At 43.8% G+C, this 10970-nt stretch overlaps 1 protein-coding gene across 6 annotated transcripts; it reads right to left on the bottom strand.

The window, feature by feature from the left end:
* Positions 1–1713: 1713 nt before the first annotated feature.
* On the bottom strand, positions 1714–10425 carry Cbln2 (cerebellin 2 precursor). Of its 6 annotated transcripts, XM_057789348.1 has the most exons (5): positions 10002–10425; positions 9489–9533; positions 7849–8357; positions 5021–5140; positions 1714–4816 (listed from the first exon to the last, which is right to left on the bottom strand). In XM_057789348.1, exons 3-5 carry the CDS (start codon positions 8203–8205, stop codon positions 4619–4621), a joined length of 675 nt encoding a protein of 224 aa, XP_057645331.1. In that variant the 5' UTR covers positions 8206–8357; positions 9489–9533; positions 10002–10425; the 3' UTR covers positions 1714–4618. The 6 variants fall into 6 exon arrangements, with proteins under 6 accessions (XP_057645331.1, XP_057645330.1, XP_057645328.1 ...); XM_057789347.1 differs by lacking the exon at positions 9489–9533 and having other exon boundaries at positions 10029–10425; XM_057789345.1 differs by lacking the exon at positions 9489–9533.
* Positions 10426–10970: the final 545 nt, after the last annotated feature.

The following is a 10970-nucleotide window of genomic DNA, read 5'->3' on the forward strand; positions in this document are numbered from 1 at the left end:
GTCCTGGGTAATGTCTGTGACTCTTCAGCTCATAGTATGTCAGAGAAGAGTTAAGGAACATAAGGAAAGAGAAGATTCAAGACAATATGACATTTGCATGTTAACTTACTCCAGGGTATTTGATGTAATTTCTCAATAAATGCTAAGTAATGCTTAAATTCTCCAGAGAATTTATAGGATTTGTTCTTAAGTTAAAAAATATTTTATATTGTATTTTACTAGAAATATCAAGATAAAGAAATTGTTTTGCATAAAATCAAAACTCATTGTGATTCTGTACTTAATATTCTGCTACTCTTCTTTACATGTACTTCTACACAATGAAGAAAATCACTCTTTAGAATAACTCAATGCAACTTGCTTCTATCTTTACACCATCTTAAAAACAGCATGAGTTTTTCATTCATTTCTGTATTTGCTCTTATTATTATATTCTTCTTATGTTGTAGGAACTTAAACACATACTATTTTATTAGCAGCAATATCATCTTTGTTTCTTTAAATCAGTATTTGTTTCTTTAAAATCAATAAAAAATACTACAAAAAAATAATAATAGAGTGGAAAATATGGCCACATAAGTGACAGAGTATTCTTTGCTCTTCTCGCTACAGTTGAAGCGTGATGTAGCGACCCGGCTTTGTTTTGCTAGTAGAAGATGATTTGTCAAGTATCTCTCTTACATATTCCTACATCCCAGGAAAACATAGATCATCCATGTGGTTTTATTATATCATCACTAAAATAAAGGGTCTGTTATTGTGTTCAAAGGCAATGGTATCTATGCTACATAACAGTCTCTGAATAAGTAATCACTGTGGTTTCCTGGATATTAAGAAATGTGAAAGGCAGCTCAGATTTCAGCAATGGTCTTTTTTGTTTTGTTTTGTTTTATATATTTCAAAATTCTTCTGAAGTCCAATTAAGTTAAATGAACTAAGTCTTAAAATTCAAGGAAGTAAGTAAATCTATAAAATCTCTATATGGGGTGAGTTTTTATGGTAGTATTAAAAACCTGTTTTCTTAACCAGCTTTGATACGAGCAGATATAGAAAGCACACACTATAAAAATGTAGATGAATCTATGCTGTGCATGAAAACATAACAGAAATGTCTCCGGAAACACAGATGCTAAACATAATCTTTCAGGACCTAGAGTTCAGTCTTGAGTGTGATATATCAACTGAGAATATATTTTAAGCTAAGAAAGGAGTACTTCCTGAAAAGTATTCACAGCTTAGGAAAGCTAATGTTTGTCAAGGAAAGAAAGCTAATATTCAAAAGCTGTATGTTGTTATGCCGTTATCTATGCTGCTTTCAGGAAAATGCTATCAGTATATAATTTTATAAGATTTGGCAGTGTATACTAGGTGACAAGGGTAGACATGAATCACAAGGGACAGCCAGATGACGTAATTGAAAATTCAAATAAATTCAGATGTATGTATCTTGATATTATCTTATCCCTAAAAATAAATTAAGGGAAGCTTCGCTATAGCACTATAGCTTTAACGGTCTTTTGAGAATTTTGGAAATACACTTCCATGCACAATCACCTTCCTGACAGATATTTATTTTTAAGTGGTCTTTACAGCAGCACATTGACAAATAAGTTCTTATGAAAACAGTCCTCCAGCTGTAAACCCCACCTATTACCCCCGTGCCCTCCAAGAACTTCTGAGAGGTTCTCTCAGCAGCCTGGGAGGGTAGACTGACTATGGAGTCTGAGTATTGACTCTGCAAATATGAACACTGAGGCTAGGAACCATGGATGCTGAGCTCTGTCCAGAAATGTTAGACAAATTTTCTTAATCCAAACAAACCAACAAATAAACAGACAAGCAAAGAACAAACAAACAAAAAAACCCAACAACAACAACAACAAAGAACCCACACCTTAACTTTCGATCTGTCAACTGTTTCTTCTGAGACAAGCCTGGGAGTGTCACAGTTCTCAAGGATGTCACAAGCAAATTGAAATTTCAGCAAAGGTATTCTTTTAATTGATGCATTTTATAACTCTTCTGTTATTTGATATAGCTTGATTTAGCTAAGTTCCGTTTCTCAAGAAAATAATACATCTACATTATTTCTATAGGGCAATAGCCCAGGCAGATGCAATAGATAGTAAGCTACCTCAGAACATCACCACGGGGGCCATGTACTAATGAACTTTCTGGCATTCACACTGTGCAAAAAGAAAGAAGGCTGAGGGTACAATCATCAGGAGGAAGCTGATTTTCTAATAGAAAATAAACTCCCGAAATACATTTATATTGGTTAATTTAATAACTTATTAATGAGGCAGCATTACCCAGTGGCAATCTGTACACGATAAAGATATAAATACAATGAAATATGTGCATTATGTATTATTAAAGGATGTAAATATTAATAACAAGGGCTCCTACATCTTCCAATCTCTGCAATGTAATATTGTCTTCAAATGAGGTTTTCTTGCTCATTTTAAACTAAACATGGAGTTAAGGAAACGAGGGAAAGAGAATTAAAATATCTAAGAATAACAAGACACAAGAAACACACATTCCATCTGCCTTCAGTTTATGTTCCCAGCATCAATAAACACAGTACACACTCAGAAATATGTCTTCAAGCCAGAGTCAGAGTACCCCAAATGCTTTGTGGTTGATTTTCCTCCTCACAAGAAAACATCACCTTAATAAAATGAAGCTTCTCATCCTACCTCGTTTTTCTCTTTAGTACAGAAAGTTAAGGACTTTAATCCAACTCTAACTATGCAGCGTATCCTGCACTTGCCTTTTGACCATTAGATTCATCCTCACACCCAAGTTGAAAACAATTGAGCTTTCTCAAATCTTGGAATTTCTGATATTATTAATAACCTCTTAACCCTTGATTTTTTCTTTTAGCTCTCTCCTCCAAAATCTTACTCTTTGAAAAAAAAATCTAAATATAAACTGAATATATCTAAGTGGCCAATACACCCCAGAGACCTACAGCTGCATCAGTATTTGTGTGTGTGTGTCCTTTAGAAAGAATCACAGAATCAATTGAGCATGCCCAGTTCCTTGTACTTATCCTGTACCTCCCCATCATTTTGATAGAGATGAGGAGGAGGGGCTAGAGCAAGACAGACATCAAACCCGTTTATTCTGAATCTTAAATTATGAGTTTTATCGTCAATATTTCGGTTACATTGTTACACAAAGGACACACTGACATCCACTTTGAGGTCTCAACTTTGATTGCTTTGGGATTAGTGACATTTCCTTGGCACACACATACTGCACCAGTTCTCTCGGCTGCAACTGAATAGTGGTGTTGCACAAGACGCCAAATCAAGCAGGGTTGGAAAAACCGCTGATGGGTTACAGCAGTCAGTACCTTCCTCTGCTGTGACTTCCAGTCCAGGTGGCTTCTGGCCAGGTGTTCATCCACAGAGCGTCAAACATCCCTCAACTTGACAGATCAAAGGAAGATCTCCAGGAAGAGGTGCTGGTCCTCTTTGAAGCATTTGGTCCTTGTGTGGTCACGCAGAGGCAGACCTAAGTCACCACTGAGACTCATCAAGCAGGAAACAACGAGGGGATTTGGCCACCTCAGCTCCACTCTTAAGGGATTCATGACCAATGAGGAATGCCAGGCTCTTAAAGGATCCCAGGGTATAAATTAAAATAATTAAAATAAAATAAAATCCAGGTTGCAAGTTTGAAGATACTTTTGAGAGAGCCTCCAGGGAAGAATATGCAGAATGGTCTATTTGCTTCTTACTTGGAAAAAAGGAGTTCTTTTTCTTCCTTTCTTTTTTTTTTCCTGGTTTCCTCGCATTCAAAAATAAAGTATGCAGATTTTGTTTTGTCTTGTTTGAGCTCATACAAGTACTGAACATAAGTTTTGGTTTTTTGTTTTTAGTTTTTGTTTTTCTCTCTCCAGGACCCTAGCATGAAAAACTAAGTAGGTTTGAGGAGTAAAACTCGACGAAGGAAAAGAAAGCTTCCAGAGGAGAAAAGAAAACTACTGACAACACAAAACAAAAGTTGCAGTCCAATCGTGCAAAATTTGCTTCTGATGATAAAGCACTTTTGACAGGTCCCCAATGCCCAGCTCCCTCCCAATCCTCCCAAAACCCCAGGGGTTAGCTACAGAATGAAAATGAAGCCATTCTTTTTCTTAAGGCTATACACACACAGAGAGAACACAGGTCAAGGACTGTCTGGCAGGTGGTTCTTTGTTGGGCTCTTGTTTTTAAGCCCTGACTGCAGCGTGCAATCCATCTGAGGGTCAGCAGCATCTATGTCATCAGGACAAGGATACAATGTACAAACAATAGAAGGTAAGTCAATGGTTCCAACAATAAAATCCGATATCGACTTTACAATCACAGGTACAAATTGCTCAAATCGATAATTTCATTTTTCCTTAAGACCTTGTCGTCTAAAACTAATTAGAGGCCAGGTTCCCGAGGAATTGTCAATAGTCAAAGAAAATACTGGAGCTTTAGAAGAAAATCATCCTTCAACGGCAACAATCTGATGGAGGTCAGCCCAAGCCTTCCTACTCAGACAAGTTCAAGGTGTTACAGAGGACAGATCCCTGGGTCCAGATCAAAGCCTTCCCACCATCGGGACAGCTCCATGTCTATAGAGGAAAAACCAAGAAGCCCGAGAATGTGGAGTACTTCCAACCTCCCATGAGGTTTCCTCTCTCCAGTTTGAGATGAACTTTGTCTTCTCTTTCCATAAGCAACAGAACACCATTGCTGGCTGCTTCCCTGGTAACATCCTGGTCTCCTGCGAAGGCGGAGATTACCGGGTAGCCATTCTGCATCAAACTGACCTATCAAGGCAGAGAGGAAGGCTCAGCGGATCAGAAATCACCTCTGTCCCACATCCTGTTCTCTTCCTCCCCTACAGACTGTCACCCCCATCTAACTTTTGGAGCCCACACACGTGGAACCGGAAAGAGAGGATTTCCAGATGACTCAGAGGCCAATCACCCATTTACCAAGCTTTTGAAGGCTCGACTTTCAAACCTACCCACCTGGATGGTTTGTCTATTGTACACTTTGACCACGTGGAAGCTGAAGCTGTAGATCCCCTTGCGTGGTGCCACGAATATACTGGAGGCAAGGTCGAAGTGGTTGCCAATGTTTACTAAGACCTGAAACAGACAGGGAACAGCATACTGAGGTACCCACACAGCATGCCCTCTTTCGGGTCACCACCGGTGTTAGCTGCCTTATTGATATTGAGAATAGGCCCCACTAATTCCAGATTGTTACTCAAACAGTGCAAGCAGCAGAGAGTACCCAAATCAAAAAACATTCAATGTCAGAAATGTATTCCAAAGGTATTCTCATAGTTTCTAATTAATAAAAACTTTGGAAGTATATTTTAATTATACATTCAAATAGTATATGCAAATTTGTGTGAAGATACACAGGGTATGGAGAGAGATGGGAGACAGTAAAACTAAGAAGAGACCTGAAAATTCAACCGATTTTTTTAAGAAGAGGGGTCATAGGGAGTTCAACATGATGCTCTGTTTAATACTTAACACATCATACAGAATGGAGAGAGAAAAGTGGATGGAACAGCAAACCATTCCATGAGCTCACTTGAGTAGGATTAAGGGAGTGGTCTCTGTTGATGTATCTATGTCCAGGGTCTTCCAAACTCTAGCAGTATACAGTGGGTGCTTCATAGGTAGTGTTGGAAGATGAGTTCTGTCAACAAACACTGGCTGCCCTGTTCAAATTCATACTTCTCTAAGCAGTGCTTGCTCTCCTGGCTGAGTGTTAAAAAATAGCTTGAACAAACAAAGAGAACTAAACAGGTAACATGGACACTCATAGTCCAAACTGAGGAAATTCCACAGCAGGTAAGATTGAGAACACAGTTAGCTACTAGCAGAGGATTGGGTGGCCCTGAAGGCAGTTTTCCTCAAACAAAAACAAATAAGATTTTCTGGTTTGTCATAGTAGAATGTGAAGAGAAAGAATCGAGTTCCCCACTTCACTCTCCTCCTGTTCAAAATAGAATATGGCTACTTTGTCTACATCCTGTTCCTCTATCTCCTCCTGCAAAACTCCAGTTCCATTAAAATAATAAAATGTCCCACTGGTGTTTTATGTTTATAACACAAACAGCTAGCCACACCAGAACCCTTGACTGTCCTTCCCTCTAATCAGAAAGAAAGCCCCCACTGTCTTGGCTGTTCCTTACTTGTCCACAATGGCATAGACCACACAAACTCCCAGAGCAAAGTGAACTGCTGCCAAGTACCACTGCATCTTCACCACGCTGTGAGGACCACCTCAGCCCACTCCAGAGCAGGTGCCTCACAGGCACACACACACTCTGCTTCATTGTTGAGGACAAAGTGCCTCTGCTGTCTGTGCTCCGTGTTTCCCAGGGTGCTTCGCTGGAGAATGAAGCACTCCCGAGCACGCCCTTAGAGCTGCTAGCACTCTTCTCTCCAGCTCAGCCCCTCCGTGCGGATTTAAACTTTGGAAATATGTAAATTGAAGGCTTTATGTGAATGAAAAGACACCCAGCCAGGCCTCTAGCAGAGGACCTCTCTCACTAGCCATCTCCCTTATTGGCAACAGGAACCAGGCAAAGCTAATTCCTCTGCTAAAAACAGGATCCCCGTTAACGATTTGACCCTGTATCAGAATTTCCCTGACAACTCCACAAATCAGTGGAGTAATTGAAAATAATAAAAGTAAAACAATACTGTATAAAGAAGAATATGGATTGTATTTATGCTTACATCGTGCTGTATTATTTGGAAATAATGAAAGGAAATCTGACTTTTGTATTTAAGCAACTTCCCTAAACCCTCAACTGCACGGCTTTGAAAATGAATCCAACAGCATGAAAAGAGATCAGGTGTGTGCGTTGGCTATTAATGGGTTAGGAAACTCTTTTCTGAACAGAGGGAAAACCAGCAGATAGTAGCTCCATCTGTGTCCAACAATGGTTCAGGACTCCATTTTACACAAAGCCCTTTGGCAAGAGCATTAGCTGACTAGAAACATATGAAAACCACTCTCATCTTTTCAATTTCTGAAGACTAATAGGAATCACAAGGGGAGAGCACCACACAGGTCACCACCCAGGGAAACATTTACCAAGCCTTCTTTTCTTGGCCCAGAGGCCAGAAATTAAATGGTTTAAAGCCAAGTAAGTCATGAGCTGTTGTCTTTTTAAATTTATACTCATGTTATGCCTGTATATTTGAATATACAGTATGAACACTGTGCAAAAGTTTATTTCCTGTCTATAGCACATACATGGCCACTTTATTTTTGTATATAAGCAGAGAACAATCTTTGCTGTCTTCCCCATTTTCCACACTTTTTTTGGTGTTGTTGAAAATTAACATCTTGTCACTGGATCCCACAAAATAAGCAGTATGTTCACCCTTTGTCAGACTCCCTTTTAAATGAGAAACTCCCTTATATGCAGTATCTTTAAGGGAATCCCCTCGTCCCAGGTGTCTGAAGATTGCTCACCCTAAACACTCACTGCCTTGCCCTCAGCAAAAGGGAAGATACGCTATGTTTTCTTTCAGGAAAATGTATTTCACATCTCAGCTTTACCAGACCCTTGGAAAGCCTGGGGATCGTTACAGCTCTCTCAGTAATCCTTGCCAAGAGAACTGGTGTGTAAAAACAAACTCTACAATGTGTTCAAGAGGGACTCCAGGAAAGCATAGTAGTAAAAGGAGCAACAAGGTAAGGGCAAGGCAGAGGTGGGAAACCAGTTTGGCTGGCATTACTCTTGGAGATTCAGGGAGCCCTAGCTCCTGGGCACAAGAGCCGGTCCCTCATTCATACGCAGGTAAGCATGTTAGTTGCTAACCTGGTCGAAGTAGATGGTCATGGTACGGTTGCTCATCTCAGAGGGCTCATGGTTGGTGCTCCTAGTTGCGGAGAAGGCCACCTTGGCACTGCCTGAGCGCACAGAAATGCCCAAGGAAGAGGTGACGGCGCCGTCCCCCGATGGACTGGAGTCGCACACCACCAGGCACTTGCCCTCAAGCACGATGGGCTCTGTGTCGTTCTGAGCCGTCACCGGGCAGCAGGCGGGTAGCAGCAGCAACAGCAGGGCCAGCGCTGCCCCCAAACTGGTGCCAAAATTGGCTGGCTCGCGCAGCGCCCCCCGGCGCCCGGGCATGCTCAGCGGTGGCCCTCGGAGGCCCGGGCCAGGCGCGGGCATCTGGGCTGGGGGGCACCCCGAGGACGTCAAGGCCCGCAAGATCCGGAGGAGTGCTCGAGTGCGCACAGGAGCAGGCAGGACCGGAGTGGGAGTCTTCTCCAGGCTCAGGTGGTCAAGGCCAAATGGTTCTCAGAAGGAAGGCACCAGCGGACCTGTCAGGGCAAAGAACCGGAATCCTTAGGCAGGAATATATGTAGGGGGGCAAGTGCCTGGTACTCTCCAGTCCCTTCGGGATGGTCATCTCCTTGGTCCTCCAAAGCTATCCCCATCCCAGATGTGGCATAACGGATATGAGAAAGCTCTGGCGCACCAATCAGCCCACCCAAACAGATTCCTGAAAGATGCGAGGAGTCTGCGGTTCTGGGCTGCGATGCTGTAGGACCTTGTAAAAAGGGTTGGGGACCTCTAAGACAGCGTCATCACCGTCGCCCCTGCCTACTCATCCCAACACAACTGGAGGAAATGAATGTAGTCAAAGTAAAAAGCAAAAATGATGCCTCATCATCTTCTTTTCAGTGGCTTTCTGAACAGCCACAAGGAGAAAATCTTCCTCTCCCTGCCTTCCCCTCTTTTCTTCTATTTTTCTATCCAGGAAGAAATTTTCAAACACTCCTTATCGTATAAAAAGAGTCCGCCCCCACCTCCCAAAGGGGGGGGGGGGGAAACTCCAGAAAACTCCTTGGGTGGATGAGATTAAAAAGAAAAGGAAAGGACAGAAACAGAGAAAGGCGGGATGGGGGCGGGTGAGGAGCGAAATTCTAACACCCACTTCCAATGTCCCTGCAGTCACTGGCAAGCCCCCTAGGAGAGCCTTGTAGAGTCTTTTTTCTGGCAAAAACAACAGCCTATTCTAGCACCAGAACCTCCGAATTTTCCTCATTTGCAGGTTCTTGTCCCTGGACCCCACTCCCTTTCTTCAGTACCTTTCTGCTAACTTACGCAGCTTGGCACTTTAATCGGTCCCCTCTTCTTCAGCTAAACCAGAGGGGCCATTCCAATACCCAGCCCAGGAACACAAACAGAAAGAACCCTCCCCTCGCCGCCCACGCTCTCCGAGCAACTCTTCCAGTGTTCTAAGAAAAGAGAAGTTGGGTTTCAATAAATATCCTGTCTGCAGCTCCTACACAAAGGATAGCGGACGACCTCCCACCCCCTACTCCGCCACCGACGCTCCTCTCTTCTCTCTTGAACCCCCAGCACTAACATTACTCAAGGTTCTGGTAAAGCACTACAAAAAGGCAACTAGCAAACAGATCCCGGAGCTCAGGGATGGGGTGGGTTACCTGGAACATCCATGATGGGCGAGCACCGAGGTCCGCGAAGTAGTTCTGCTTAGAGAAAATGAGGCAAGCCGGAGCTAGCGGGCGGAGGGCACCTCGGAGCACGACCCTTCTCCCAGAGCTTGGCCAATAACCGCGCCGCCCCGCCCTGCCGCCTCTCCTCGAGGTCCGCTCCGGCTCGGCAAGCGCACCACGCCCCGGCCCCACGCGCCCAGGGAGCCACACAGCGCGACGCTCCCCGCTGCTCCCCGCTGCTCCCCGCACCGCCCTGTCTGGAACCCGCACGCTTCCCGCTCTGCAGAGCGGCGCCGAGCCCAGGAACCGCACCACCGCGCGCAGCCTGCCTTCTCCGAGTCCCAAGTGCTCCAGTAGCCTGTGCGCGTTCCGCGCACCTCATTAACAAGATCCCCGAGTCCTGCTTTCCCCCAGACCCAGACTCCAGAGAGCAAAGTCCGGAGCTCCCCACTTCTTTAGTCCTAGAATCCACAGCCCCTTTCTCGCACTCCCTCCTCGTACCTGGCCAATCCCGCGTTAGGCTCTCACCTAGACACCCAGCGCAGCCTTCCTAGTTGTCTTCTTAAAACTAGGTGTCCTAGGAAGCACCAGATGTGTTTCTTCTTCCAGATCCCTTTTCTTTTCCAAAGTCCTTCCAAGTGTTAATCTTGATCGGAGTGGCCACTTTCATAATTAAAGGGGGTGGGGGACGGGCACTTAAAAAATAAAAAGAAGAAGAAGAAAAAAAAAGGAAAGTATTGTTTTTGTAAAGGGAGAAGATAGCTTGGTAATTTAATCGTTTTCGAACTGCAATTCCAGAATCTCCCGTTTGTGAAACGTCAGCTTTTGGCAGAGATTTAAAGGGGCTTTTCCTGCCTGGGCTTATGTGTCTGCTTTTCTGAACCCCGGGGCTTGTGGAGCGCGGTGCCAAGGCGCGTCTTTATTAAAACGCAGTCTCTGGGCTCTAAAGACCCGCAGAGACTCGCGGGGTTCGGAGCTGCGCTTGGAGAGTAGGCGAGATGCACAAGCACGGACGAGGGGCGCCATCTACGGGCGCTGGAGCCTTCCGGTCACAGACTGCAAACAAACCTACTGAGTGTGGGGGAGTATACAGAGACCAAGGTTGTTGGCTGTTTTCCTTCACCCCAGCCCCTAAAGCAGCTCCGGAGTCTGCAGAAATGCTACACGCTTGTCTTTAAATATTTTTTTCGCCTCGTAATTTACAGTAAGTAGTCATGCTTGTGTTTCCAGCTCTTTACCCCTCTAACGTGTAACTCTACCACAAGGATGTATGCTGAAGTGGGTTATCATAGTCATGGGCTATTATGGCCCTCAAAAATATTTGCAAAAACCTTTGGGCTGGAAGATACATATTGCCACTGCACAAAGGCCAGGCGACTTTTAAATGTGGACTCTATAATCTGACTTTTCGAAATCATCGTTACAAATATCTTTGCTCTGTCTTGGATAGTATGCCTTTCTGTCAGACGA

Source organism: Chionomys nivalis, chromosome 14, assembly GCF_950005125.1.
Source record: "Chionomys nivalis chromosome 14, mChiNiv1.1, whole genome shotgun sequence".
Classification (NCBI taxonomy): Eukaryota; Metazoa; Chordata; class Mammalia; order Rodentia; family Cricetidae; genus Chionomys; species Chionomys nivalis.